Source organism: Xiphophorus couchianus, chromosome 20 (assembly GCF_001444195.1).
Source record: "Xiphophorus couchianus chromosome 20, X_couchianus-1.0, whole genome shotgun sequence".
NCBI classification, from domain to species: domain Eukaryota; kingdom Metazoa; phylum Chordata; class Actinopteri; order Cyprinodontiformes; family Poeciliidae; genus Xiphophorus; species Xiphophorus couchianus.
In genome coordinates, this window is record NC_040247.1 from 3,054,404 (window position 1) to 3,079,739 (window position 25,336).

General features: G+C 43.3%; 1 protein-coding gene across 4 annotated transcripts in view; it reads right to left on the minus strand.

Moving 5' to 3' along the window:
• The window catches only part of pcbp4 (poly(rC) binding protein 4), an 80,843-nt gene that overhangs the window by 5,583 nt on the left and 49,924 nt on the right, over window positions 1-25,336 (minus strand). For 3 of the 4 annotated variants that reach the window (XM_028003832.1, XM_028003834.1, XM_028003835.1), the window contains exons 5-14: window positions 25,063-25,095; window positions 18,602-18,718; window positions 16,065-16,196; window positions 15,758-15,886; window positions 13,166-13,240; window positions 11,768-11,839; window positions 8,906-8,947; window positions 8,755-8,830; window positions 7,037-7,092; window positions 1,748-1,917 (exon numbers count right to left, since the gene is read on the minus strand). In XM_028003832.1, the coding sequence (XP_027859633.1) occupies window positions 1,748-1,917; window positions 7,037-7,092; window positions 8,755-8,830; window positions 8,906-8,947; window positions 11,768-11,839; window positions 13,166-13,240; window positions 15,758-15,886; window positions 16,065-16,196; window positions 18,602-18,718; window positions 25,063-25,095 (902 nt within the window). Of the gene's footprint in view, window positions 1-1,747; window positions 1,918-7,036; window positions 7,093-8,754; window positions 8,831-8,905; window positions 8,948-11,767; window positions 11,840-13,165; window positions 13,241-15,757; window positions 15,887-16,064; window positions 16,197-18,601; window positions 18,719-19,009; window positions 19,049-25,062; window positions 25,096-25,336 lie in introns of all 4 variants that reach the window. The other variant, XM_028003833.1, reaches the window with a different exon arrangement.

The window sequence follows — 25,336 nt, forward strand, 5'->3', positions numbered from 1 at the left end:
ATCACAAAGATCTAAAATTTTTATTATTTTGTGAAGAATCAACAACAAGTGGGACACAATCGTGAGGATTGAACGAAATTTATTGGATATTTGAAACTTTTTTAACACATAAAAAACTGCAAAGTGGAGCCTGCAATAATATTCAGCCCCTTTACTTTCAGTGCAGCAAACTCACTCCAGAGGTTCAGGGAGGATTTCTGGATGATCCAATGTTGTCCTAAATGACTGATGATGATAAGTAGAACCACCTGTGTGTAATCAAGTCCCCTATAAATGCAGCTGCTCTGTGATGGTCTCAGGTTGTGTTTAAAGCATCATGAAGACCAGGCAGGTCCCAGGTGCTGCTGTGGAGAAGTTTAAAGCCAGATTTGGATACAAAAAGATTTCCCAAGATTTAACATCTCAAGAAGCACTGAGCAAGTGATCATGTTGAAATGGAAGGAGTATCAGACCAAATCCACCAAGACCCGGCCGTCCCTCTAAACTTTCATCTGGAACAAGGAGAAGAAACGCAGAGAGACGCAGCCAAGAGGCAGATGATCACTCTGGATCTACAGAGATCTACAGCTGAGGTGGGAGAGTCTGTCCATAGGACGACAATCTGTGGTACTCTGCACAAATCTGGCCTTTATAGAAGAGTGGCAAGAAGAAAGATATTTCTCAAAGATATCCATAAAAAATCTGGTTTAAAGTTTGACACCAGCCACCTGGGAGACACCAAACATGGAAGAAGGGGTTCTGGTCAGATGAAACCAAAATAAAACTTTTTGGCCACAATGCAAAACGAAACACAGCTCATCACCCTGAACACACCAGCCCCACTGCCCAACATGGTGGTGGCAGCATCATGGTTTGGGCCTGGTGTTCTTCAGCAGGGACAGGGAAGCTGGATGGAGCCGAATACAGAACCGTTCTGGAAGAAAACCTGGTGGAGTCTGAGACTGGGAGGAAGATTTACCTTCCAACAAGACGAAGATCCCAAACATAATGCAAAACCTACAATGGAACGGTTCACAAATAAACATATCCAGGTGTTAGAATGGCCTAGTCAAAGTCCAGACCTGAATCCAATGCAGAATCTGTGGAAAGAGCTGAAAACTGCTGTTCACAAGTGATCTCCATCCAACCTCACTGAGCACCAGCTGTTTTAAGGAAGAATTGGCAAAACTGATAGAGACGAAACCCAGAGACTTGCAGCTGTAATTGCAGCAGAAGGTGGCGCTACAGAGTTTTAACCCTAACCCAATAATATTGTACGCCCCACTTTGCAGTTTTTTGTTAAAAAAAGTTTAAAATATCCAATAAATTTCGTTCCACCTCACGATTGTGTCCCACTTGTTGTAGATTCTTGAAGCGGCAAAAGGTTGAAAAGTTCAGAGCCTTGATTCTCCCTGGAGGCCGAATCAAGGCTCTGAACATGTGAACCGTTTACAAAACATATTTCTGTCCAGTTACACTCCGAATGTCACAAAGAGCTTTAGCTCTGGAGGAAACCATCAGGCTGGATTACAGTTCTCAGGTCCTGAATGAACAGTTCAGTTCAGTTTATTAATGAAGAACTAAACAACTGACTGACTCCTCCAAACGGTTCTGTTCGGTTTGGCTCCTGCATTTCCCACTTCATCCCTGATGCTTATTGCTCATTTGGCCACTTGCTGGTTTGAAGTCTTCAGACTGAAGCTGAACTGGTTTTCTGTGAGGACTCCCAGTTGGAGCATCTGAGTGTTTCTGTCCAGCTGATTCTTACCATGAGGTGATTAAATACTGAGCCAGGTTGATGGCGATCGGCGTGCCGGTGATGGTCACATGGCGGTCGCTGCTGCTGTCGATCTGACTGCCAATCTTGATCTGAGCCCCAGACACCTGCCGGATTTCGTTTATTTTGGTTCCCTGGCGACCGATGATTGATCCAATCAGCTGTGAGGAAGATCAGACAAAGAAGATGAACATTAAAGGGAAACTGAAGGTGAAATGTTCACAAAAACATTCTGGGATTAGTGGATTTCATTCACAGCACTTCAGCTGTTTTTCTGGTGTTCTGCTCCTCAGTGGAAAGTGAAACAGCAGGTCTAAAAGGTTTAAGCTCCTCCCACCATCCAACACACCTGAACTACAGCAGGAATCAGTTTGTGATTGTTGGTTCCTGCAGAGAGACGATCAGATTCACCTTCAGACCAAACTAGCAGCTTCCTCTCAGTGAGTCCAGCTGCAGGCGAGAAAAGTGGAAACCTCCAACTCTGCTGCTTCAAGCTGCTCACACTGGAGGTGAGTTGGACCAAGAACACTCAGAGTCACGTTGAGGGAAGTTAGTAGAGGAGGGAGGGAGCCGTGACTGACTGGACCTTCTGTGTTTTCAGCTTCACTCAGAGACAAAATGGCTTCCACATCAGAGGAGGATCTCTGCTGTCCGGTCTGTCAGGACGTCTTAACGGATCCGGTTGTTCTGTCATGTAGCCACAGCTTCTGTAAGGAATGTCTGAAGAACTGGTGGAGAGAGAACCGGAAGCAAGAAAAGGTCTTTGAAGTTGAATCCACCCTGTAATCTGGTTCTGAAGAGTCTGAATCATTCCTGCAGCAGAGAAACCAAAATGTTTCAGAGGGTCTCTGCAGTCTGGACTTTGAGAAAATCAAACTCTTCTGTCTGAATCATCAGCAGCCAGTTTGTTCTGTCTGAACCACCAACACCCAGTGTGTCTTGTATGCAGAGATTCAACCACAGATTCAGACCCATCGATGAAGCTGCTCAGGATCACAGAGAGAATCTGGAAACATTTCTGGAACTTTTAAAGAAGAAACTGAAGCTGAAGAAGGAAGTTAAAGAAAAGTTTGATCAGACAGCAGAACACATGAAGGTCCAGGCCCGACACACAGAGAGGCAGATTGTTGAGCAGTTTAAGAAGCTTCATCTGTTTCTAGCAGAGGAAGAGGAGGCCAGGCTGGCTGCACTGAGGGAGGAAGAGGACCAGAAGAGAGGGATGATGAAGGAGAAGATGGAGGCTCTGAGCAGAGAGATAGCAGCTCTTTCAGACACAGTCAGAGCCACAGAGGAGGAGCTGAGAGCTGAAGACGTCTCATTCCTGCACAACTACAAGGCTGCAGTGGAAAGAGTCCAGCGCTGCCCCCTGCTGGAGGATCCACAGCTGCCCTCAGGAGCTCTGATAGACCAGGCCAAACATCTGGGCAACCTGGCCTTCAACATCTGGAGCAACATGATGACCATGGTGACCTACACTCCTCTGGTTCTGGACCCAAACACGGCTCATCCAGAACTCCATCTGTCTGACGATCTGAGCAGTTGGACTTTAGGAGAGGAACAGCAGCTTCCTGATAATCCAGACAGGTTCAAGTCATGCCGTTCTGTTCTGAGCTCTGAGGGTTTTAACTCGGGGAACCACAGCTGGGATGTCGATGTTGGACACAGTGAAGGATGGATGCTTGATGTGATAGAAGAGTCTGTCCAGAGGAAGGGAAAATACAGTCTGTTGGTGGTTTTAGGTTTATATGAAGGTAAATGGACCATACCAAGCTCCGCCCACAACCGACCCACGTGACCTCAAGTCTCACAAACAAAGCCCCGCAGCTCGTTGTTTCTATGTAAACATGACTGATCAGTGAATCATTTCTACCGGACTTTCACAATATATCAGCTACTAAATGGACAGAGGATCTAACAAGTTCATGCCATCATCTGGGAGGAGGTTACTGGTTTCTCAGTCACAAGCTGGTTGCAAACCTGAGGCCAGCAGGTGTCAGTCAGTTATGGTAGATCTGAACTTTGACCTCAATATGAGAAGCTACAGACTGATAGGAGGAACCAAAGAGCTCTGTAAAGGTAAAGGCAAATCTTCTGAAGTTGGGATATAATTAATTTAATTTCACATAATTATCGCGGTAGAAGCCATTTGTTTGTTAAAATTTTATGAAATATATTTGTTCTATTTGATGTTTGTTGTGAATGACGTAAACTCACAAACGAATGAGGTCATTAGTCCAACGTTTAGAAACTACAGCGGCTGTAATGAGCCACAGCAAAGGGAAACAAAGGTAAAATAACCTGAACAGGTGATCAACTCAAAACCACTCCTACCTGTTTACTCTCTCTCTCTCTTTGTAGTTTAAGCACACCTGTTACCGTGGCAACCGCCTGGGCCCCGCAAGACGAGCAAAGATTATGTTAAAAACAACATTCAGTCCGTTATATATCAAGTTTCCAGGCTTGATATTTATTTCTGGATTATTAATCAGCTTCCCTGAACACAGCGATGGTTGACTGACTAGCTGTACTTGGTGCTAACGTGGCTAACAGGAGTAACAGTTTAGTCCAAAGCCTTTTCTGCTAAAATAAAATCTTTAGTGTATGTCAGATACAGACACATTGCATATTGATCTGTTTATCTAACGTAAGACTGTGTAGCAGACAGGCTTCAAGGTGTAGAAGTTGTATCAGTTCTGCCATTATGCTGTACTTAGCTAACGGGAAGCTAAGTGTGTTTGTGAGACGGCCGCGCACGTGACCACGTAGAATGGGCATCAGCCAATGAAACGCGGCTCCTCAGGTAAGGTCCAGGCTCAGCAGGGTCTCCACCTGCTGCTCCCACAGATCCATTAGCCCAGTAAAAGATCCAGAGGATCGGAGTGAATCTGGACTGGGACGGAGGGAAGCTGTCATTGCATAATTTTATTGGTTTTCTTCTTATTTGTTCAGTTTTAGTTTAACTTTAGTTACTTTAGTAGTTTGTTAGTTTTCAGGATCCTTCAATGTTTTACTCAGCAGTTCAGTGGAGAGTTAGTAGCTTAGTGAGTTTGATGATTAAAGTATTTACCTGTAAACTTTAATTATTTTTGTTAATAAATTTGTATGTTTTAAAGAGACGTTGTTTTTATTCCTTACATGTTTTGCTGTTTGAAAACACCAAAGCAGATTTATTCGTTCATCTATTGTTATTTTAAAACCTTTAAGGTGTTAAAACCTATTTTAAAATCTGAGTATTTTCAGGACGGTTCTCATAAACAATAACTGAAATGTCTGGCTGTTACTTTATGTTATTCTGACTTAATTTTGACCTAAATTACTAATTGTGCTAATAATTGCCTTTTGCATTTATGAATAGTTATTAGTGGCCAAACCAGACATTTAGTTGGACAACATACCAATAGAATCACAACACATAGACATTTTTTTTTTTTTTTTCCATTTTTTTCTCCGAAGAGTTTTTGCGGCGCTAGTGGCTCATATTTTTTGTACAGTAGGCAGACAGGAAGGAGGGTGAAGAGAGGGGGGAAGACATGCGGTAAAGGTCGTCGGGACCGGGAGTCGAACCCGCGACGAGGACTAAGGCCTCCAAACGTGGGGCGTGCTAACACCCTGCGCCACCACAGCACGCCCCCACATAGACATTTAAATCGAGATCAATTAGATTCAGTTGCTTGGTTCAGTCTGATGCAGCAATCCCTCCTCCTGAGGAAGCATGTGGAGACAGTGGGAAGGAAACACTCCACCAGGACTGTTTCCATCATGAGGTAAAATTAATCTTTTTTAAAAAGTGGAAGGTTTTCTTTCTGGGATTATTTTCAAAATAACATATCTAAACTTTGATAAGCAAGTTTGTCAAAACAAATAATGAATTAATCCCATTTTGAGCTGGATGGTGAAAACAGGTTTTCCTACCAAAGTGATATTCTGAAGGACAAAACCTCCTTTGCATCCTGACAAAACGAATTGCTGTGACGTTGTTTGGTATTTTGTCGGGTTTGATAGAAACATTAAAAAACACACAGGAAACAGTTTCTGTCTCCTGAAACCAAAGCAGTTCCACCCAACAGCGCCCCCTGCTGGCGTTAAATAGAACCAGCTGTGACTTCGGAGGAACCGGCTTCACAGACAGGGAGGGGAAACCGAGCGGAGGCTTCAGCCTGGCTGCCGGTTCTCCTCTGAGGTCTGGATGAAATCAGCCTAAAGCAGACGAGGCAGAAAACGCCCGCGGCTATTTTTGGCGACTCCCTGCTGCTCCTGTAATTTAGGAAGGTTTAGTGAAGGAGAAAGAGACGGAGGGCTGTTGCTAAAGCGCTAACTGGGAGCTACAGGACGTCATTAAGCTGCTCTGCTCGGCCCTGATCACTAGCTCACAATCAAACCTATCACACACTTTCATGCACGGGAGCTTAAAGCTCTCTGCTCCCTGTTACCCTCAACCGGAGACATTTTCTCACATGTAAGCAGGTCTGCACACTGGATGTTTCACTGCAGGAAACGATCCTTTAAAGGTGGAGATTATCCCTTCAGAGAGAAAACGCTGTGGAAGAATGACCTCTGAAACATCCAGGCTTATGCACATCTGTAGGAACGCATGCTAGCTTACCGCAGTCCGTACGCAGATTAGCTGCCCTCCTCTGGAGTTTTAACTCAGGCGGATAATAAAAGAGACAAATATGAGACAGTGATGATAATTTAAACTCTCGTTTAAAACGGAGCAGAACTTCTGGTCCAACATCACTTGAGTTTTCAAAGTTATGTCAGCGTCTGAAGATGAGGCTTAGAAATGTTCAGATTAGCTGAAGTTATTAATAAAATGACAGATTTCTGTTGTTGTGCAACTGGATTTACAAAATACAAAATGAAGGAATTTGTTTTTGTGATTTTGTTGTTCAGACAGAAATAATCTGTTTAGTTATTTGGTGAATCATAAAACTGATCAATTATATTATTTGGCACTCAATAAAACACGACAGTGACGCTGTAATGAATCTGATCATATGCAGCATCCAGCTGTTATTTAAGGATGTTCTTTAAATTAAAACGTTATGTTTCATGCAGTTTGCTGTATTTTTAAACCTGCTTCACATAAAGTTCAGGACAAACTGAAGCGTTCAGGTGTTTGTGATCATAAACACAACGCCAGGTCAGAAAGACATCAGCAAGGAGGAGAAGTGAATTCTGCTTTCTGGAGCAACAGAGGGGGGGGAGGAGGAGGAAGAGGAGGAGGAAGAGGAGGAGGAGGAGGAGGAGGAGCCCAGCTGAGCCGGATGTTTTACTCACATCGTTCGGAATGAGGAGCTCCTGAGACGTGGTTTGGGAATTCGCTTCCACCGCTCCTGGGGAACAGAAAGAGACGGATCAGAGAGAACCATCCGGAACAGCAGAAGTTCTGGAATCAGAGCAGGAAAACCCAGAACTCCTCCTGAATCCAACGTGGTGGCTCCGCGGGCCGTGTTCAGAACCGCTGAGGCAGCAGGGCCGTAACCATAGCAACTGCCTCCTGATCAGTGGAAACATAAAAACCTGATTTAAGTTTGTGAATCTGCTCTGAACAGATTTATTCTGTTTGCTTTGGTTTTCGAAGCAGCGCTGGATGTTCTGCTGATCCTCAGATCTGATCACATTTCATGAAACATGACCAGATGGAGGTTTGTTTCTGGAAATAGAAAATAAAAACAGTTGTTTTTGCTCTCTTCTCCTGTCTGCCGTCTCTCTCTTTATGTTTTGACTTCTTCCATCTTTCTCCGTTCTGTTTCCGTCTCTTTTTCCCCAAACGTTTCTCATCCCTTGTCTGAGTCTGAGCTGTTCTTTATCTGCAGCAGAACATCATCACAGATCTGCATCTTTCATCATTTATTCAAACACCTCAGTGCTTCAGAAGCAGCTGAGCATCTGCATGGATTTATGAATCGTCTGTTTGTTCCGTCACGTTTGATTTCCAGCTCGGTTCCCCAGAAACAGCGTGAATCCTCATGAAGTGGACAGAAACCCGAAGCCATCGGCTGACATGAGAGAGGAGCTTGACAGTCGGACCGTCGGCCCAGCTGGAGGCTTCTGATCAAAGCTCTCACACACAGATTAGTATTCAGAGCATTCAGAGATTACACAACAGTGAAATTATTCTCCCGCAGAGAGCATGAGGGGAACAGGAAGGAGTGAGATGAACTTTGGGTTTTTTCCACCTGATGGTTCAGTGGACTCGCTTAGATTGGAACCAGAACTCCATCATCTGCTCCACCTCCAGCTGCTGTGGTTCTGACCCAAACCAACCTGTTCCCCTCCTGGCCTGTGGGGGCGCTGCACCAAGAACCACTGAAGGAAACGACACTGAAGACACTGAGAGCAACTTCCTTCTTCACCAGATGGAAACAAGATGGAGGCGTCAGGTTTTAGCGGTTGGAGGATTTCTCCTTAGTCTTTGGCTGAAGACCAGGAGCCATTTCTGCTGCTAGCGCTAGGCTAGCATGTTAGCTTTGGCTGTATTTACCCAGAATGCCCTGTGCCGTAGTCCACTTCCTGCTGGTGGAGCACCGCTTGGCGTTCACATATGCAAATCCAGACCAAAATTTGGAGGACCAGAGTTAGCTTAGCATTCACACCTCACCAACCAAACCGGACTTTCAAGACAAACGGACTGGAGCCGGATTAAAGCAAACTGAACATGGCTGGTGAGAATGAACAATTATTAATTAGTCAAACGGAGGTTCTAAAACAGAAAAAAAGAGGAAAATGTTCCTTAATCCCAAATAAAACCTGGTTTGTTCTAAAATGTTTTGGGGATTTTCAGTCCGGATTTTGAACTCCATCAGATTTTCACCTGCTTATATTATTCTGCTTTCAGTTTTTCACCGCTTTTCTGCTTTCCCATAAGGAATGTTAACTTTAGCGCCACCTGCTGACAGTTTCAACTCATAAAAGCAAGACTTTGAGGGAAAATAAGCGGTGGTTGCATAACAGCATCAAATGGAAAGCAGACAGAGTGCTGTTCCTGTACGTACCGGACAGGATGGTGGCCGCCTGGCTGATGGACGCCAGGCCCTGCTGCTGCATGGACAGCTGCTGCAGCTTCACTAACTGACAGACAAATGGAGAGCAGAAGCCGTGAGATGATGGAGCTGAGCGGGAATCGCTCCCAGAAACGGGTTTTACCTCTGAATGTGGAATGCCGTAGTGGCTCTGAACCGCGTACGTCTGAAACAGAAGGAACAGAAAGCAGAGATCATCAGGTTGACCTCTAGAGAGAGAGAGACCCTGTCCTCTACGGAGGACAGAGAGAGAGACCCTGTCCTCTACGGAGGACAGAGAGAGAGAGACCCTGTCCTCTACGGAGGACAGAGAGAGAGACCCTGTCCTCTACGGAGTCGGGACATGTCCACTTTTCCATTAACAGAAACCCAGATTACAGCAGCGGAAGTGGCTGAGCTGGTTTTACTGGAACCAGTAAAGAAGCAGCTCTAAAGCCAGTGAGGCACATGAAGCACTGGAAGAAAAAAACAAAAAGTTTCTGTGTTTAGTTCTGCTTACTGCCCCCTACTGGCAACACTTTATACACAGTGTAAAAAATTAGTTAAAGTTTTTTCTATTTGTTTAATTTTTTTGGTTGCAATATTTGGCACATTAGTTACTTAATCAAACCACGTATTTCTACATTTCATACACTGCCAATTTTGACAGGAGCAGTCCTCCATATATATATATATATATATGTACATACTGTATATACAGTATATATACAATTTTAAATAAAAAATTATTTTCCTTCCAATATTTTTTTACTCAACATTTTAGTCACAGAATAGTTTTCACATCTGAGCTGAAAAATGCAGAATGATGTGAATAAAACCCAGAAGAATCCAGAACCGGTTCAGAAACATTTCAGAACATTTCTGCTGCAGTTTCCTCCTCCACCGGCGCCGACCCGCCACCTTCCTGCTGCTGAGCCGCAATTAGCTCCAGTCCTGTTGTTTTCACTGACAACCGGCCTCAGTGGTTGTCACACACACACACACACACACACACACACACACACACACACGCACGCACACAGACGTACACACATGCTGTGTGGCTAAATGCGGCTGCTGCATTCAGAGCTGTCAGAGTAATCGGTCCAACTGTCCTCTCCGTATCCGGTACCGGACTGTTCTGAGTAACTGGACCTTCAGTTTGTCTCTGACATCAAGAACGGATCAGAACTCCGGATCCGGTTCTGACAGAAAGCTGATTCTGATGGAGTGATCTCATCAGGTGGGAGCAAAAGTAAGGGAGCGGGTCTGTTGTCCACCTGCGGGGGGCGCTGCAGCGCCGCGTTTACGGCCTTCCGTTCGTTCAAGTTGTGAGTGGGAGGAGGAACTGGATCAGAACCAATCTCAGGGAAAGAAGGCGTGACTTCAGAAATCTGAACCGGGTTCTGCCTCTGAGATCAGGTGAGATCAGAACCGCAGCTGATCCGCAACCAGCCGGACTCAGCTGGGTTGGTTCTGGTTCTGATCCGGATTGGCAGAGCGGTTGAGGACATTAATCATCAGAAAAAGAAAGATGTGGACGGTTCGTCATAAATTAATCATTACTGAGAAATGAAAGTTAAGCCTCTGGTTCTGATCCGAGCCCGTCTGGAGCAGCAGAACCAGGAGTCTCAACGACCACAGAGATGATTCTGTTTTCAGCGCATCATAAATCATCATTCGCATTTCAAACAGCTGATCTGACTCCAGGTAACGTTTTGGAGCGCGCTCAGATCGAACGCAGCCCGCTCTCACATAAACGACCGTTTCAAAGATGGCCGACGAAGAGCGAGGCAGGAGGAGGAGGAGGAGGAAGGTGTGCATCTTTAATGAAGGCAGCAGAAAAGCTTCAGATCGTTTCTGACAAACGCTGCCAGGAGGAAGATGAGATCTGAACCTCGGACCGAACATCTGACGGTTCGATTCTGCAGAACTTCAAGACAAAATACAGAAAAATAAACTGAAGTTCCAGATGGAAATTAACTGTAACCGAATGTTTATTTCTAGCTTTCTATTCTATTTTTTTACACTAATTGCATAAAAAATTGGTAGATTCTGCAGATTTTTGTCTTATTTAATCACTGAAGCCTTTTTAATAAAAATAACAGAAATACATTGAAAGATGTAAATGAATAAATAATTTATCTCCTTTTCCAAGTGAGAAATGTTCTGTCTCCTGGTTCTGGTTCTGCTGGAGGTTTCTTCTTGTAAAAGGGAAGTTTTTCCTCTCCGCTGTCGCCACATGCATCCTTATTATGGGGGTAAATTAACGACCTTCTGCTGGGTTTCCTGACATGAAACCTTTTTAAACTCAACTTGACTGTAATAATTTATAACTGTAACTAGAATGGATGGAACTGAGTTTGGATCTGTCTGCATGAGGCGACATTAACTGGGAATTAACGCCATAAACAAACTGGGAATCAACGCCATAAACAAACTGGGAATCAACGCCATAAACAAACTGGGAATCAACGCCATAAACAAACTGGGAATCAACGCCATAAACAAACTGGGAATCAACGCCATAAACAAACTGGGAATCAACGCCATAAACAAACTGGGAATCAACGCCATAAACAAACTGGGAATCAACGCCATAAACAAACTGGGAATCAACGCCATAAACAAACTGGGAATCAACGCCATAAACAAACTGGGAATCAACGCCATGAACGAACTGGGAATCAACGCCATAAACAAACTGGGAATCAACGCCATAAACAAACTGGGAATCAACGCCATAAACAAACTGGGAATCAACGCCATAAACAAACTGGGAATCAACGCCATAAACAAACTGAATAAATTCAAATTAAACTGAAGTTCATTTGGGTCCAATAGACTGTTTAATTAAAAACCGTTTAATTCACATGTAAATGTGATTAAACATCATCAGAAACATTTATTTCATGGTTTATTTAACCAACCAGAAAAGATCCTGATCCTGAGTCAGAACACAGTCGTGTTCGGGTCAAAGGTCGGCCGCTGGGCTCTGATGACTCACCTGCTGCAGGTCCAATCCGCCCTGAGCCATGGAGAACAACGGGTGAGATCCAAAGTCCGAGGCCTCGAACACCTAGAACCGGGATGGAACAGAACCAGCGCTGCAGTTAGAGGTGCTGATGACCCGAGTTCTGCAGCAGCTTCACGCTTCCTGCCGACCCATCGGAGCCAAGATCGGGTCAAAGAAGTTCTACAAAAACTTCAGAAACTTTCAGCTTCACAAGCGACTTTCTATGAGACGCTCAGATGGTCCAAAGTCAAGAAATTCATGTTTCAGAATCGGACAAAAAGTTGGATTAAAAACTCCTCAGCAGCAACGAGGAAAATGTAAAATAAATCAAATCTCAACATTCTTTTTTTTTATTCTCAGATATTTCATTCTGAAAATGATTAATTTTGTTTCTAACTAAGCGTAGAGAACATCTCACTTTTTATTTCTGTTTGATATTCAAACTGACTTTCTGTTTGTTTCTGTAACTTTTTAATAAAACAGTTTCCAGGTGGAAACAGTAAAATATGAAACAGATAATCTGTGAAAAGCTCAATAGAGGAAATTGATTTTTTTTTTACAGATTATCTGTCGCATATTGAACAGTTTCCACATGGAGACAGTTTTAATAAAAACGTAAAAACATATTTTTATAAACATTACAGACTGCAGCTTTAATCAAGAAGCAGAGAGTTTCTTCTTGGTTAATGTTCATAATTAAAAGTTGTTTATTTATTTATTGTTATATTTAATGACGCTGTAGATGATTTTCTTTCTTTCCTCAGATGTTTTACTGATTCCATCTTATATTCAAAATGTTCCCTGTTTTCTACAGATGTCAACAGAAAGATGCAGATCATTTACTGATCTCCATTTATGGATTATCTATCGCTGGTATTAACTTTGACTTTTCTTCTTTTGGATTTTCACATCTAAAGATGTAAACTTGTACATCTTTAGATCAATAATCAATCAGCATCAATTATGAACTGGATCTGACTGGATTGTATTATAATCACCTGAAATGTGATGATATGAATGGCTGGATTGGAATAAGTTTGACTGATTGCAGCTGAATTTGAACCAAACTAGATTCTAGATAAAAGGAAATAATCTGAACTAAATATTAGAGTTGATTTAAAGAGCCAGCTTCCTTCACTAGGAATCATGGATCAGAACCGGACCTGAGGTCTTGCAAAAAGAGGAACATTTTTTTTAATGAAACGCAAATCATCAGTCAAATTGTTCTGATTTTACACCCTGAAGAAATAAACCAATAAATAAATTAGAAATGTGGCAAAGTATTTAATAATTTTATGTTTTCGGCAGATTCCTGAATTCATCTGAAAGTCGACTGAACATTTTTTGATCCAGAAGCAGAAACAGAAAAAGCCTCGTTTTCGTCCTCACCTGGTTTCCTGCCAGCAGCACCGTTCCTGGACTTGGACTAGGCCGGTATGGAATGGTTGCTCCTTTCGGTGGAGACTGCAGAGGGAAACAAACAGATGAGCAGAAACTTCATTAAACATGTAGAAACATCCAGACACCAGTTTCTATCTATTCTTCAGTACTAAAAGCAGGAAGTGTTTGTTTCTGCAGATTTTGCTGCATGTGACCCAGTTTTGGTTAGAAATCAGCAGAAGCTCCTCCTGCTCCGTGTTTTCTGTCTGCTTGGTTTGGCTCAGATTCATTTCTTTCCTTTCTGGCCTGCAGGCTGAGGATCTGGATCTGGAGCAGAACCGGAGCTGCAGCTCAGCACCGGCGGGTTAAATAAAACCTCTCTGCTGGTTGTATCCACATCATCACGTCGACACAGAGCGATTCTCTCCAAAAGAATTAAAGACTCGATTCAGCTGAATTAATTTATTTTTTTCTGTCTGATGGAAGATCTGAGAAACATCTGGCAGCTGCAGATGTTCCTTGTTGCAAAGCGTCATAGTAACCGATCATACAGCGACTCATTGACTGAATCAAGATGAACTTTGACTCTGAAGGTTCAGCAGCTCACTGAGTTCTGGAGCTGAAACTCTGTCAGAAAACGAGTCGACAGAGATCTATCGCACTCCACACCGAAGCAGTGCAGGTACTGATAAAGATTTAAGACTTGACTGGTTTTTATTAATTGGCATAAAAATGTTTCCGGTTGCAGCAGATCTGGAAGGATGTATGAACTGCCAGAACTCAGACATGAACTCATGAGAAGAATCTTGTTAGAACAAGAAACTTTTACGTTACGAGATGCAAAACTTATTACAATGAAGAAGTTTCTTGTTATCATGAGATCCTTGTTAAAAGGCACAACTAGCTCATTAAAACTTTCCGTTTCTCACCCTGTTTCTTCCAGACGATATTCAATTCTTGATGTTTTACTTCTACAACTTTTATCGTTTAAAAGAGAAAATGTTTTGGTTTTGATGAGATATAAATCTCATTATAATGAATTTTCAAAATTTTGTTAAAATCAGAAATGTTTTTTGTTGAGCTCTGCTTCTGAATTTAATTCTAAGCTCTGGCAGTAAAAGACTTCCGTAGATTTCTTTAGTTGTTTACCCTTCAAACCAATAAATGACATTAAAATGTTTTTTCCTGGGCTGAAAATGGCAGTGATAATGTTCCGTATCTGAGAGGGAGAACTGAAAGGATGAAAGCAGCGACGGCTTTTAGGAAGAATCAAATCCAGCTGAGCTCAGCGTTTTCCTGCCGTCTCTCCTCCCAGATCCCGACGCTGGGAATACCAATGAGCTTCCGGAGTCTTTCCCTGTTTCCAGCTGAACGCTGTGAGATGAAAGTCAGAGTTTCAGCGTTTCCCCCCTGCAGCTGCGCGTTGTAATGAGCTTCAGCTCGGCGCTCGGCTGTCAGCTCGGAGGTTTCTGCTCCTTCACTGTGTTATTTTTGACCACAAAAAGCCTCCGTAGCTGACCTGCTCCGCAGCAAACAGCAGAGACGCACAGAGCGGCTGGATGATTCTCCTCCAGCAGAAAAACACGTTTCACCTGCTGGGTAATTCAGAAACGTCTGCAGCATCGAAGCTCACAGGGAAATGAAATCAATTCAAACTAATCACATTTCTCTGATCTCAGCTGATCCAGACTGAAAAACCATTTTGCTCTTCCAGGTTTATGAACTTCTGTTCTTCCTGCTGAGTCTCTTTTCTGCCTTTAAATATAAATAAACTTGACTTTGTGCCACCGGTGGCAACATCCTCTAGCCTCCTCTACATCCTGAAGTTTCTCCTCCTCTTCTAAAGCATAAAAACAAGAAATACTTGAATCCCAGCGATTGAATTAATCACCAGGATCTAAAGAATAAGGTCTGTGAATTTCTTAATGTTCATTAGAGATTTTTAAAAACAAAACATGAACCGAACTAACAGCAGGAACCCAACTGCAGAAAAGAAACAAATTCCTCAGATGTGAATAATTAATTTGGGAAAAATTGAAATAAATGTGAAAACAATAAGCCACATTTCCCTCCAGTTGTCATGTGACCTTTGAGCAAACTTTTAAAATGTTGCAAAAAAAACCAGCAAAAAAAGAAGAGAGTTAGTCGTGTTTCCATCTACAGGTTTGGAGAAAATCAACCAGGCTGCAAAACTTAGGTGATTTCATCAGATGTTACAAATGGCTGCAATAAACAGGAAGTGATGGATGAAAACTAGCTTGGAGCACAGAACGCTGAGAGTCCGCCAACCTGCCGGGGTTCGGACTTCCACATAGTTTGGTGCCTCTGGTAAGGCACAGAGCCGTCAGAGGATGAGACAGTTTGTCACACGTTTCCCTTTAGTGCATTAACTCTTTCAGGAAATTCAAAAACCACCTCAAGCGAGCGTAAAAACTTAGTTTGAACGTTGCATCTGTCTCTTCTGATGCGATACTCTGTAATCTCAGTGATCGACCCTTGACCTTGACCCACCAGTCATCCCTGAATCAGAAATGATTTTATGAATGATTTTGTCTCCTGGTCCCATCAGGATGATGACGGAGCCTCAGGATGAAAACGTACCTCCAGGATTACAGTGCAGATCAGCTTCACACACTGGATGATGGCGTCCTGCCCTCCGGATATCGTCACCTCTCTCTCCGTGGAGTTGGGGAGAAGGTCGCCGGCCACCTGAACCTGCGCACCTGTTGTCTATACACACACACACACACAACATGATTCACCTGGCTAGAACTTAGCACCAAGACTGACTGTGTGAACGGAGCCTGTCAATATTTCTGAATATGCCATCCTAGACCACCAGGTGGCGCTGTGTTTGTCTCACCTGTTCCTCCTGACATAAGCCTGCCTCTGATTGGTCCAGACTCACCTCTCTGATCTCCTTGATCTTTGACCCTCCTTTGCCGATAAGCGAGCCGCACTGGCTGGCCGGGATGACGAGCCGCAGCGTGACCGGAGGTTTGCTGGTCACCGTGCCGTTAGCTACCAGCGCCGCCAGGTCCTGAGGACAGACAGGAAGTCTGTCCATCAGTCCACCAGACATGGACCTGGTCACCTCTGACCTTTAACCTGCTTCCTCTGGCTAAAGGACAGTCAGAGGTTCATGTTCATCTGGTAAAATCAGAGCTTGTGTTCAGTAAAAACCTCCAGACGACTGAAAGAACCTTAAAGTTTTCCAGGCTGGTATTAAGTCAAAGCACGAAATGCTGACGGAGTTAAAGCGTGATCAATAATAAAGAAATTATGCAATGAAAGGAGATCAAAGACAAAGAGGCATTTAACTTTTCCTTCACATCTTAATGCAGAAACAAACGGCAGAAGTTGAGATTTATCAGCAGATTAGGGAACGAAAATGAGAAAAACTTCTTTCAGGATCAGTTGAAACAGTCCGATTGGATCAGGAGGAATCCAGATTTTCCTGAATGTCGTTCCAGTTTAACAGGAAACCAGTTCAGCACAGAGACTGGGACCCATGGAAAGTTTATTCTGATCACGTTGTTCTGGCCGGCGCAGACCACGCAGCGCCGCCTTTTTCACTCCGCCTCCATTTCATTGATTGGGCCAATCGCATTAAGAGCTGCAGATTCGGGCCGTTATTTATTACCCACTTAATTAAAGAAAGAGGCCGGACCGGACAGGAGGCGGGGGCAGATAAATTAAAACCCAGCGAACGACAGAAGTCCTGCTGATTAAAAAACGAGTAAATTTAGAACGAGGGATCATTTAGAGGTGAAGACGAGACGGAGGAAAGGAGAGAGGATGGAGAGAAAAATAACTTTCATGCTTTTAGTTCATGTTGGCAAAGAAATCCTGAAGTCCACAGAACCAGACGGAACCAGTTAGAACCTGCACTGGGAGCTGGCAGCTCCATCAGAACCAATTTTTCTGGACCAAACCCACTGGGTCGGAGGAGAGAGAAACAGCAGCCATGTTGATGACATCACTTACAGGAAGGAAATCCACAGCTGATTTTAGAGGTGAGATCAGCTGAGACACTCATCCATCTCCATCCATCCCCATCCATCTCCATCCATCCATCCATCCATCCATCCATCCATCCATCCATCCATCCATCCATCCATCCATCCATCCATCCATCCATCCATCTCCATCCATCCATCCTGCAGCTCTCTGCTGTTCTCCAGATGTTCTGAACGTTTTCCTCTGGATGTTGGCTGCTTTAGTTTCTGCTCCATCTCTGAGGTTAAACTCAGCTCACCCTGCTGCTGCAGCTCACCCTGCTGCTGCTCACCCTGCTGCAGCTCACCTTGCTGCAGCTCACCTTGCTGCAGCTCACCCTGCTCTTATCATGGAGAACTCACTGTGACATCACAATTCTTCATTTTCAGGGTTAAAAGTCATAATCAGCAGGCAGAGATCAGCTGAGGGATGCAGAGGCTCTGAGGAGAAATCAGGAAGACTTCACTCTCACACCTTTAATCCCCGATCACTCTCACACCTTGTCTTTATAATCTCTCCATTTTCCTCTCATTAACTTTTCATAACAGCTGATCTTTCTTCCTCTTCATCGTCCGTCTCTCTCTTCTTCTTAAGTCCCACCTGCCGCCTGCTCAGCGCTCTATGAAGCTCTCCGCATCGATCCTCCGCTCTCACTTCATCTTATTCACACCCATCAGCAGCTCTCAGATGATTCTACACCCAGCAACACGGTTCTGGACCAGGTTCTGACCCGCTGCATTTAAAATCATCTCAAACAGAACCCCTAACAACAGAAGAGTCATTTTATGAAGCATTTCTCAACTAATTCCAGCTAAAATCAGCCGTTTCATAGCAATATTGTTAGCTAAAACTGTCTAGAGCTAATGATGTTACCCTGAGCTAACATCATTAGCTCTAGTTAATGATCTTAGCTCCTGCTAATGGCATTAGCTATAGCGTCATTGGCCCAGTATGCAGTGCGCAGGTGATAAAATGTCGACTTCCATAGGTGAAAAATAAAATATACAGTCTTTGAAGCAATTATGAGTTTTTATATTTCACAAACAAAAACTTTAAAGCTAATGGAGAAAATGACAACATATTCAACTAGTCATGGATGACTTTAATACTTTTGGAAGGTGCTGTAACTAAATAAATAATAAAATCTTATTTTTATGTTTGTAGGTTTTCATATCCTTATGGGAACCTATTTCTGTCTACAGTGTGGGGTTATGGGGACCATTGTTCCTTGTGGGGACATTTTCTTGGTCCCCATGAGGGAAATTGTTGTTTTTGGGTTAGTGGTTAGGTATGTGATGGTTAGGGTTAGGGTAAAGGTTGAGGTAAGAGTTAGGCTGTAGAAATTAATGGAAGTCAATGTGAAGTCCCCACAAGTGATGAAAACACAACTGTGTGCGTATGCGTGGGCGTGTGTGTGTGTGTGTGTGTGTGTGTGTGTGTGTGTACCTCCTCCAGTTTGAAGGTGATCATGGTGAAAGCTCGGAACACGCAGTCTGTCGGACCGGTGATGGTGATGATCCTCTCCGGACAGGAACCCTCAGAGATGTTGATCCTGGCGCCGCTCTGTCGGGTCGAGAAGAGATGGAGAGAAACGGGGAGGGGCAGGGGAGGAGTAACAAGGAGGGGATTTTTTGTTTTTGGGAATTAGGGAGGACAAAGAACAGGGAGGTCAGGGAGGAGAGACAGGAGATGATGATAGTTATGCAAGGAAAAGGAATCACAGAACAGGAGCAGGATGGATGGATGGATGGATGGTTGGATGTTAATGGATACATGGAAGAGAGAAAAATAACATTAGTGGGAGGAAGGGAAATACGAGGAGTCAGAGGAGAAGCGTTACTTCTTCCTCACTACCTAAGAGACGTTGCTCCATCGTATAGGAGCAGAGAGGGACTGGAAGGAGGGAGGGAGGAAAGGAAGGGAGGAATGAAGGAGGGAGGAATCATTCAGGAAGATTTAAATGATGGCAGATGGACAAAGATATGATTCAGTCCCAGGAAAGGGAGAGAAGAGATTTATTGACGGAAGAGGAGAAGGAAGAAGGGATGGAAGTAGGAAGGAAGGAGTGAGGAAAAGGATCAGGAGGAGAGGAGAGAGAGAAGGCAGTGCAAACATTTGAGGAGAAATAAGAGAAGATATAGAAAAGGTGCAGAAACAACCGTATGGAGGAGGATGGAGGAGCTGAGGAGGGAAATTATAGATAAACAGAATGGATTAAAGTTCAGGAGAGGACTATACCGACAGGTCCCCTTCGATCAAGTTCTGGTTCGGCTCGGTCAGGAAATCCAACACACACTGACCTGAAGGAACCAAACTTTGGTTCGGTGTGTGAATAAAGAAACCATTTCTTTATGGTTTCTTTACCTGACCCATAAAGAAACCAAACACACACCGACCCAAAGAAACCAAACACACACCGACCCAAAGAAACCAAACACACCGACCCATAAAGAACCCAAACACACCGACCCATAAAGAACCCAACCACACCGACCCAGAGAAAGAAATGCTAATGGAACTGAAAGTTTCTCCTTCCTGTCTTTATCAACTCAAACCCTCTGAATTGTTCCTGCTTTGCAGAGAAGCTGAACTTTAAGCTTCGCTGTAGAAACAATTTTTACCTCCACAGGTTCCATGAGTGAGAAATAGTTTCGCAGAATTTCCTCACCTTTTTAATGCACATCTTGTTAGATGCAGTCTGTTCCCATGACAACCTCCAGTTCAGAGGTCTCCTGTGTTTTGGTCTGAAGGGAGACATTGGTTCCATTTAACTCCTAAAAGTCCAGGATGGAGAAACTGCAAACAGTCAATCAACTCTTCCTCCATCTGAGTTTAGCTGCTGAAATGAACTCAGTCTGAATTTAAAGCAGAAGCTGAGAGCAAAGCAGACGTTTAGATCCCTGCCTCTCATTTCCATCCAATCATCATGTAAATTTTCTTTGAACTTTAAAATGCAAAAGTTAAATTGGTAAATGTTTGCTATGTCAGAACTAATTTAGTAAATCTGTTTCTATCTCCCTTTTAGAACCTCAAGCAAGCACAAAAAATGTTATGCAACATTGACGACGTTATTTTGAATTTTGCCATTTCCATCAACCGTTTTTATTGCAATACTTCAAATCTGTATAAAAAATGTTGATGAAACACGGACAGAGCTTCAGGGTTTAATAAAAACCTTCTGCAGTGTTTGCGTGTCCACATGGCAGTCCGCAGCGACCTGCGGTCCGAAACCTTCAGGATGAACGTCGCCTGCTTCAGACTCGCACAAAAACCACAAAAGTTTAAAGACACGTGGAAACGGTCCAGAAGGAATGTTAGAACCTCAAAGATTTATCTGCAGCTTGCAAATAAGTTACCTTAGTGGACCAATTGACCTTAACGACCCTATTGGTGACCTTAGTAACTCAGCCAGTGTGGTTTTTCTGAGCCGGTTTCTTCAAGCGTTGATGGAAGATGCATTTATGGATCAGGTACGATTCACCTGATGAGGATTTCATTGTTCCTGCTACCCGTCTCCTGTTTTTGATCGACTCCAGAGGAACTGGAACCTGATGGTTCTCCGTCCAGCCCCCCCACTCGTTCCTCCCCAGTGTTCCCAGTTTGCTGTTCGTGTGTGACGCTTGTCTTCATCACTCTTGATTTGGAGCGCAGTGAGGACGGACGGCCATGTCATCCAACTGGATTACTGAGCTCTGCTCTGGTTATTAGGGCGCCATGCTGCCAGCGTCCGGCTTCTCGCTGCTCCAGATGTGTGCAGACATCTGTGTTTGTGGAGCGGAGATGAAGAACAGCAACCCGACAGTAATGCTTCCTCTGACTTGATGAAGACGGACATCGTCTTCTCTTGTTTGCGTGCTTCCCTGTTAACCGAAACATCCGCTCCTGCAGGCTGGAACCATGAGGAAGAGCTGTTTTTATGTGAAGCTTGCTTGAGAAAATTAATAGTATTTTGTGTTTTTAGTTTGAGTTTAGATAAACAGCATCAGAGAGACGGAGGCTGCAAGTTGCAGGGATAAAAAAGAGCAACTTTGAAATGAGGTGAAAGCGTATTTTAAGGTGTTTTTTGTCCTTGAGGAGAAAATATCTATTTAAATATTCATGCTTCCTGTCAGGCTAAAATAACCGAGAAAAACAATCTGCTCTCATTTCATCTGCTGCTCCCAGATTTAAATCCTCAGCATGCCACACGTCTTTTAAAAAGAGCCTGCTCCAGTTGTCCTTTATCTTGTTATCTGTTAGTTTGTTTTTTAATCAGTTCATAGTTTTGTAGTAAAATAACTTCCTGGCTGCAACATAAACAGAATTTGAGCTGAAATCATGAAGACGGCCGTCTGAGTTCACCTGCGGATAATAACACTGAGGACAAAGGAGCCTGGTGAAAACTCTAAATCCCAGAATGCACTGCACCAGTCACAGCTGATGTCAGAGGACCAGAGTCTTTAAACCCAGGCAGAAAACATGACAGCTGCTCAAGATCACATATTAGTTTATCAGAAAATGTTTGAGTTCTTAGATATTTGCTTTAAATTAAAAATTTTCAGAAATGTTTTTAAAATTTCAGTTTTTTTAACAGTTTTTTTAAGTCGCAAAACCAGAAATGGAGAAAAAACATACATTTCTGAAAGAAATAGAGACTCTCATATTTTGCTTAATATAGCAGGTGAAGTCATGAAGAAATCCCTCCATGCTTTACAGCACAGGTGTCAAACTCCAGTCCTGGAGGGTCGCTGTCCTGCAGTTTTTAGATGTGCCACAGGTACAAAACCCTGGAATGAAATGGTTTAATCACCTCCTCCTTGTGTAGATCAGTTCTCCAGAGCCTTGCTAATGACCTAATTATTCTATTCAGGTGTGGTGCAGCAGAGGCACATCTAAAAGTTGCAGGACACCGGCCCTTGAGGACTGGAGTTTGACACCCCTGCTTTACAGCTTCCAGGTTTTAAAAAGGTAAACTTTGTGTTTGAATTCAGCTTGTTTGCAGAATAAATCAGAGCTGTTTCTGGGTCTGGAGGAAACTCACAGCTGACTAACACACCGACCTGGCCGGCTATCCACACCTTCAGCTGTTGGTTTCTGCCAATAAGATGAAGGTTTGAAAGCAACACATGGCTCCTTTGCTTTGGCCTGAGAGTAAATAAACCCAACAGTCTGTTGCAGACTGCATGCAGGGAAGCTGGGATTTGAACCCAGGACCTTCGGTTTGCAAGGCAGACGTTTATTTCAGTGTCTAACTAAATATTCTACGTCGTTCCTGTTATTTGAACTTGGCAGAAGAAGCTGATTCAGGCACGCTTTCAGCTTGAAACAACTTTCATGATGTATTTGCTCTCATATCCTTTGACTGTTAATTTAATTTTTTCATGAAATAACTTTTCCTATCTGGGGAGCATGCAGCGTAAATAACATTTACACATTTCATTCATGATTAATTCATGTTTTTGGGGTAAATTGATGTTAGAACCTCACATTGTTAGCAAGAGGAAGACTGTTGTTTATGCGGTTTAGATGTAAATATGCTGTTTTTACAGTGCATGTTGAGCTGACTGAGCGTCGCTGCAGACGGATCATGTCAGATTTGCAGCCGCTGCTCAGAGACTCTCGGCATCGTTTGCTCCGGTACGTGAAACCTTGGTATTCACAGCAGGCGTGCAGCACATCGTCAGTCACCGATAAGTTCTGCTTTCACCGAGATGAATGCAAACCATTTCAACTTATCGATTCCAGTGTTTAAGTATTCATCCAGCTGCAGCTGCAGCCTGATTGCAAATAAATGTCTTCTGAGGCGATGCGAGCGCGGCGGCTGATCAGGGAGGCGTTATAGAAATAAACACGATGCGCTGCGGCGCATGTTGCTGCTTATAATGGAAATACAGCTGCACTCATTGGTTAGTTTGATAAGTTAACAGGAAGTGGAATCAGTGATGCTGAATGTTTGATGAAAAGCAAAAAGTTACAGACTCCTGGTTGATGTTTCACATTAACAAAAAGTAAATATTAGATATTTTTTATCTTATAAAATTTGCTTTTTGTATTTTTTCACTTTGTTTTCCTGCATCAAAAACAAACCTGGAGTTTTGCTTTGATTCTTTCATTCATGTTTGAGAAATCCCTTAATCTCCATTGAACCAAACTTCTGCTTTCATCAGCTGTGTTTCACCCATTCAGCTCCTTCAGACTAGCCAGCAGCAATTAGCAAACATCTGCAGAGCTGATGTAGGACCTACTTCTCAGAGTAACACTGGTAAAAATGTTAAAGGGTTAATAGAGGAGCCATCTTGGGATGACGTCATGAAGGCGGAGCTTCAGAAAGAGCAGGAGCTTCTTACAGAGACAGAGGCCCAATTTCAACCCGTTAAATTACAAAGTAAAGTTTCTTTTAAGCCATATTTGTTATTGTACAAAGGATTTTTAAGAATTGAAGGCAACATAGTTACTGATTGTGACTGGAGAACACATAGTATCGCCCCATTTCCTATTTCCTTAAAGTGAGAGAAAGAGAAAAGATATTCACCCTAAAGCCTAATAACTACTTGTTTCATCCTCGTGTCTGTAATGAATGTTTAACGTCTGTCTTGTCTTGTCCACCTGCTTTAACATTTCCAGACCGGTTGACCTTTGACCTGACATCGAGGTCCCGTCAGTCCAGATTTGGAGAAAATTATGTTTCTGGATGAAACTTTGAGCCCTGAGTGCTTTATTATTACAGACTGACCTGAAGCCGCGATCTCAGATGAGTTCAGAGTTTACAAACTAAATCTGGGACGTATTTGGTGTAAAAGTTAAAGTTTCAGGAGGCTAACATGTAGCATTTAGCTGCGACTGAAGAGAATAATGACAAAGTGCTGAGGTAAGCAAAGTTTAAGCCCCGCCTCTTTTCTCACTGAGCCGACCTGCTGGGAAACAAGTTCACCTCCAGTCGAGTTTGGAGCAAATAACCAAATAATGATTCACAGCAGGTATCGCATGGCACTGATCTCTGTTACCATGACAACCAAGATTACTCTACAGGCTCTTATATCTGCAGATGCATATGCATGTCTTCATATTTATAATTTTCTCCTCCAATTTTAACTCTCAGCTGAACAGACAAGAACAGACATAATTTTAGTTTAAAGCCAGATGAACTTCACCTCAGCCGAGGAGCTTCAGAGGACTGACCTCTGACCTCTGACCTGTTCTTCCTGATGACAAACTGTTCCTGCATCCATCAGGCACTTTCAGCAGATTGGACTGAGTCTCTAACAGATTTTATTAGAAGTTTTGAGCTCATGTCTAAACTTTGTTTTATGATTTTATGAATGTAAAGTAAAACACAAACAGGAAAAACTGCATTGTGGGAAAAAATCTCTTCTTTAAAAGCTGTTAATATTCCCAACTTTCTACTTTTTATAATCCGGTTTTAGTCTGATTTACCGATTTTTGTCTCTCTGACATGGAAGCTACTGCAAAGAGAGAAGGCAGACATGCCACAGGGAATTACACACACACACTCATGCCCACACACACCCATATGCCCGCACACACACACACACACACACACACACACTCACCCACAAAGCTCCTGTCAGCTCGGCGTGTCAACATTATGCAGCAGGAGCTCTTAAATATTGAACACCTTCAATTATTCCTGTTTCCATTTGCAGAACCAATACAGATCGAGCTTTGTGGCCCGTCTGAGCGCGCTCACTGGCAGAACCGACAACCGGACCTTTCCAGGACCCAACAGAATCTGTGATGATGCTGGATCCAGCTGATTAGAGGAGATTAAGTTAAACCCTGCGACTTGTCGCGGTGTCAGCGAGGACGGGCACGGCGGCGGTAATTAGCCCAACACATGCAGGCTGCTTATGAAGGCTTGTCGTGGATCAGCAGGAGAGGATGAGGAGGGGAGATGATGAAGGTCTTACCTCTTCTCGTATTCTCTTCACGGTTTCTCCTTTCTGCAAAGAGAAGAGGAACAAATGACATAAATATCCTGACAGGCTTCAGGGACGAGTGTTGAAAGAGGAGCTCAGAGATAATAAAGGTTTAATAAAATTCATCTGTTCAGACTGATTCTCTGTATGGAAGATAAAATGTTCGTGTGTGACTGAAAACCAACCAGGCTCATGTTTTAATCACAAAATCAACTCTGATCTGTTACCTTCACATATGATCCATATTTAGGCAGTTATTGATGAA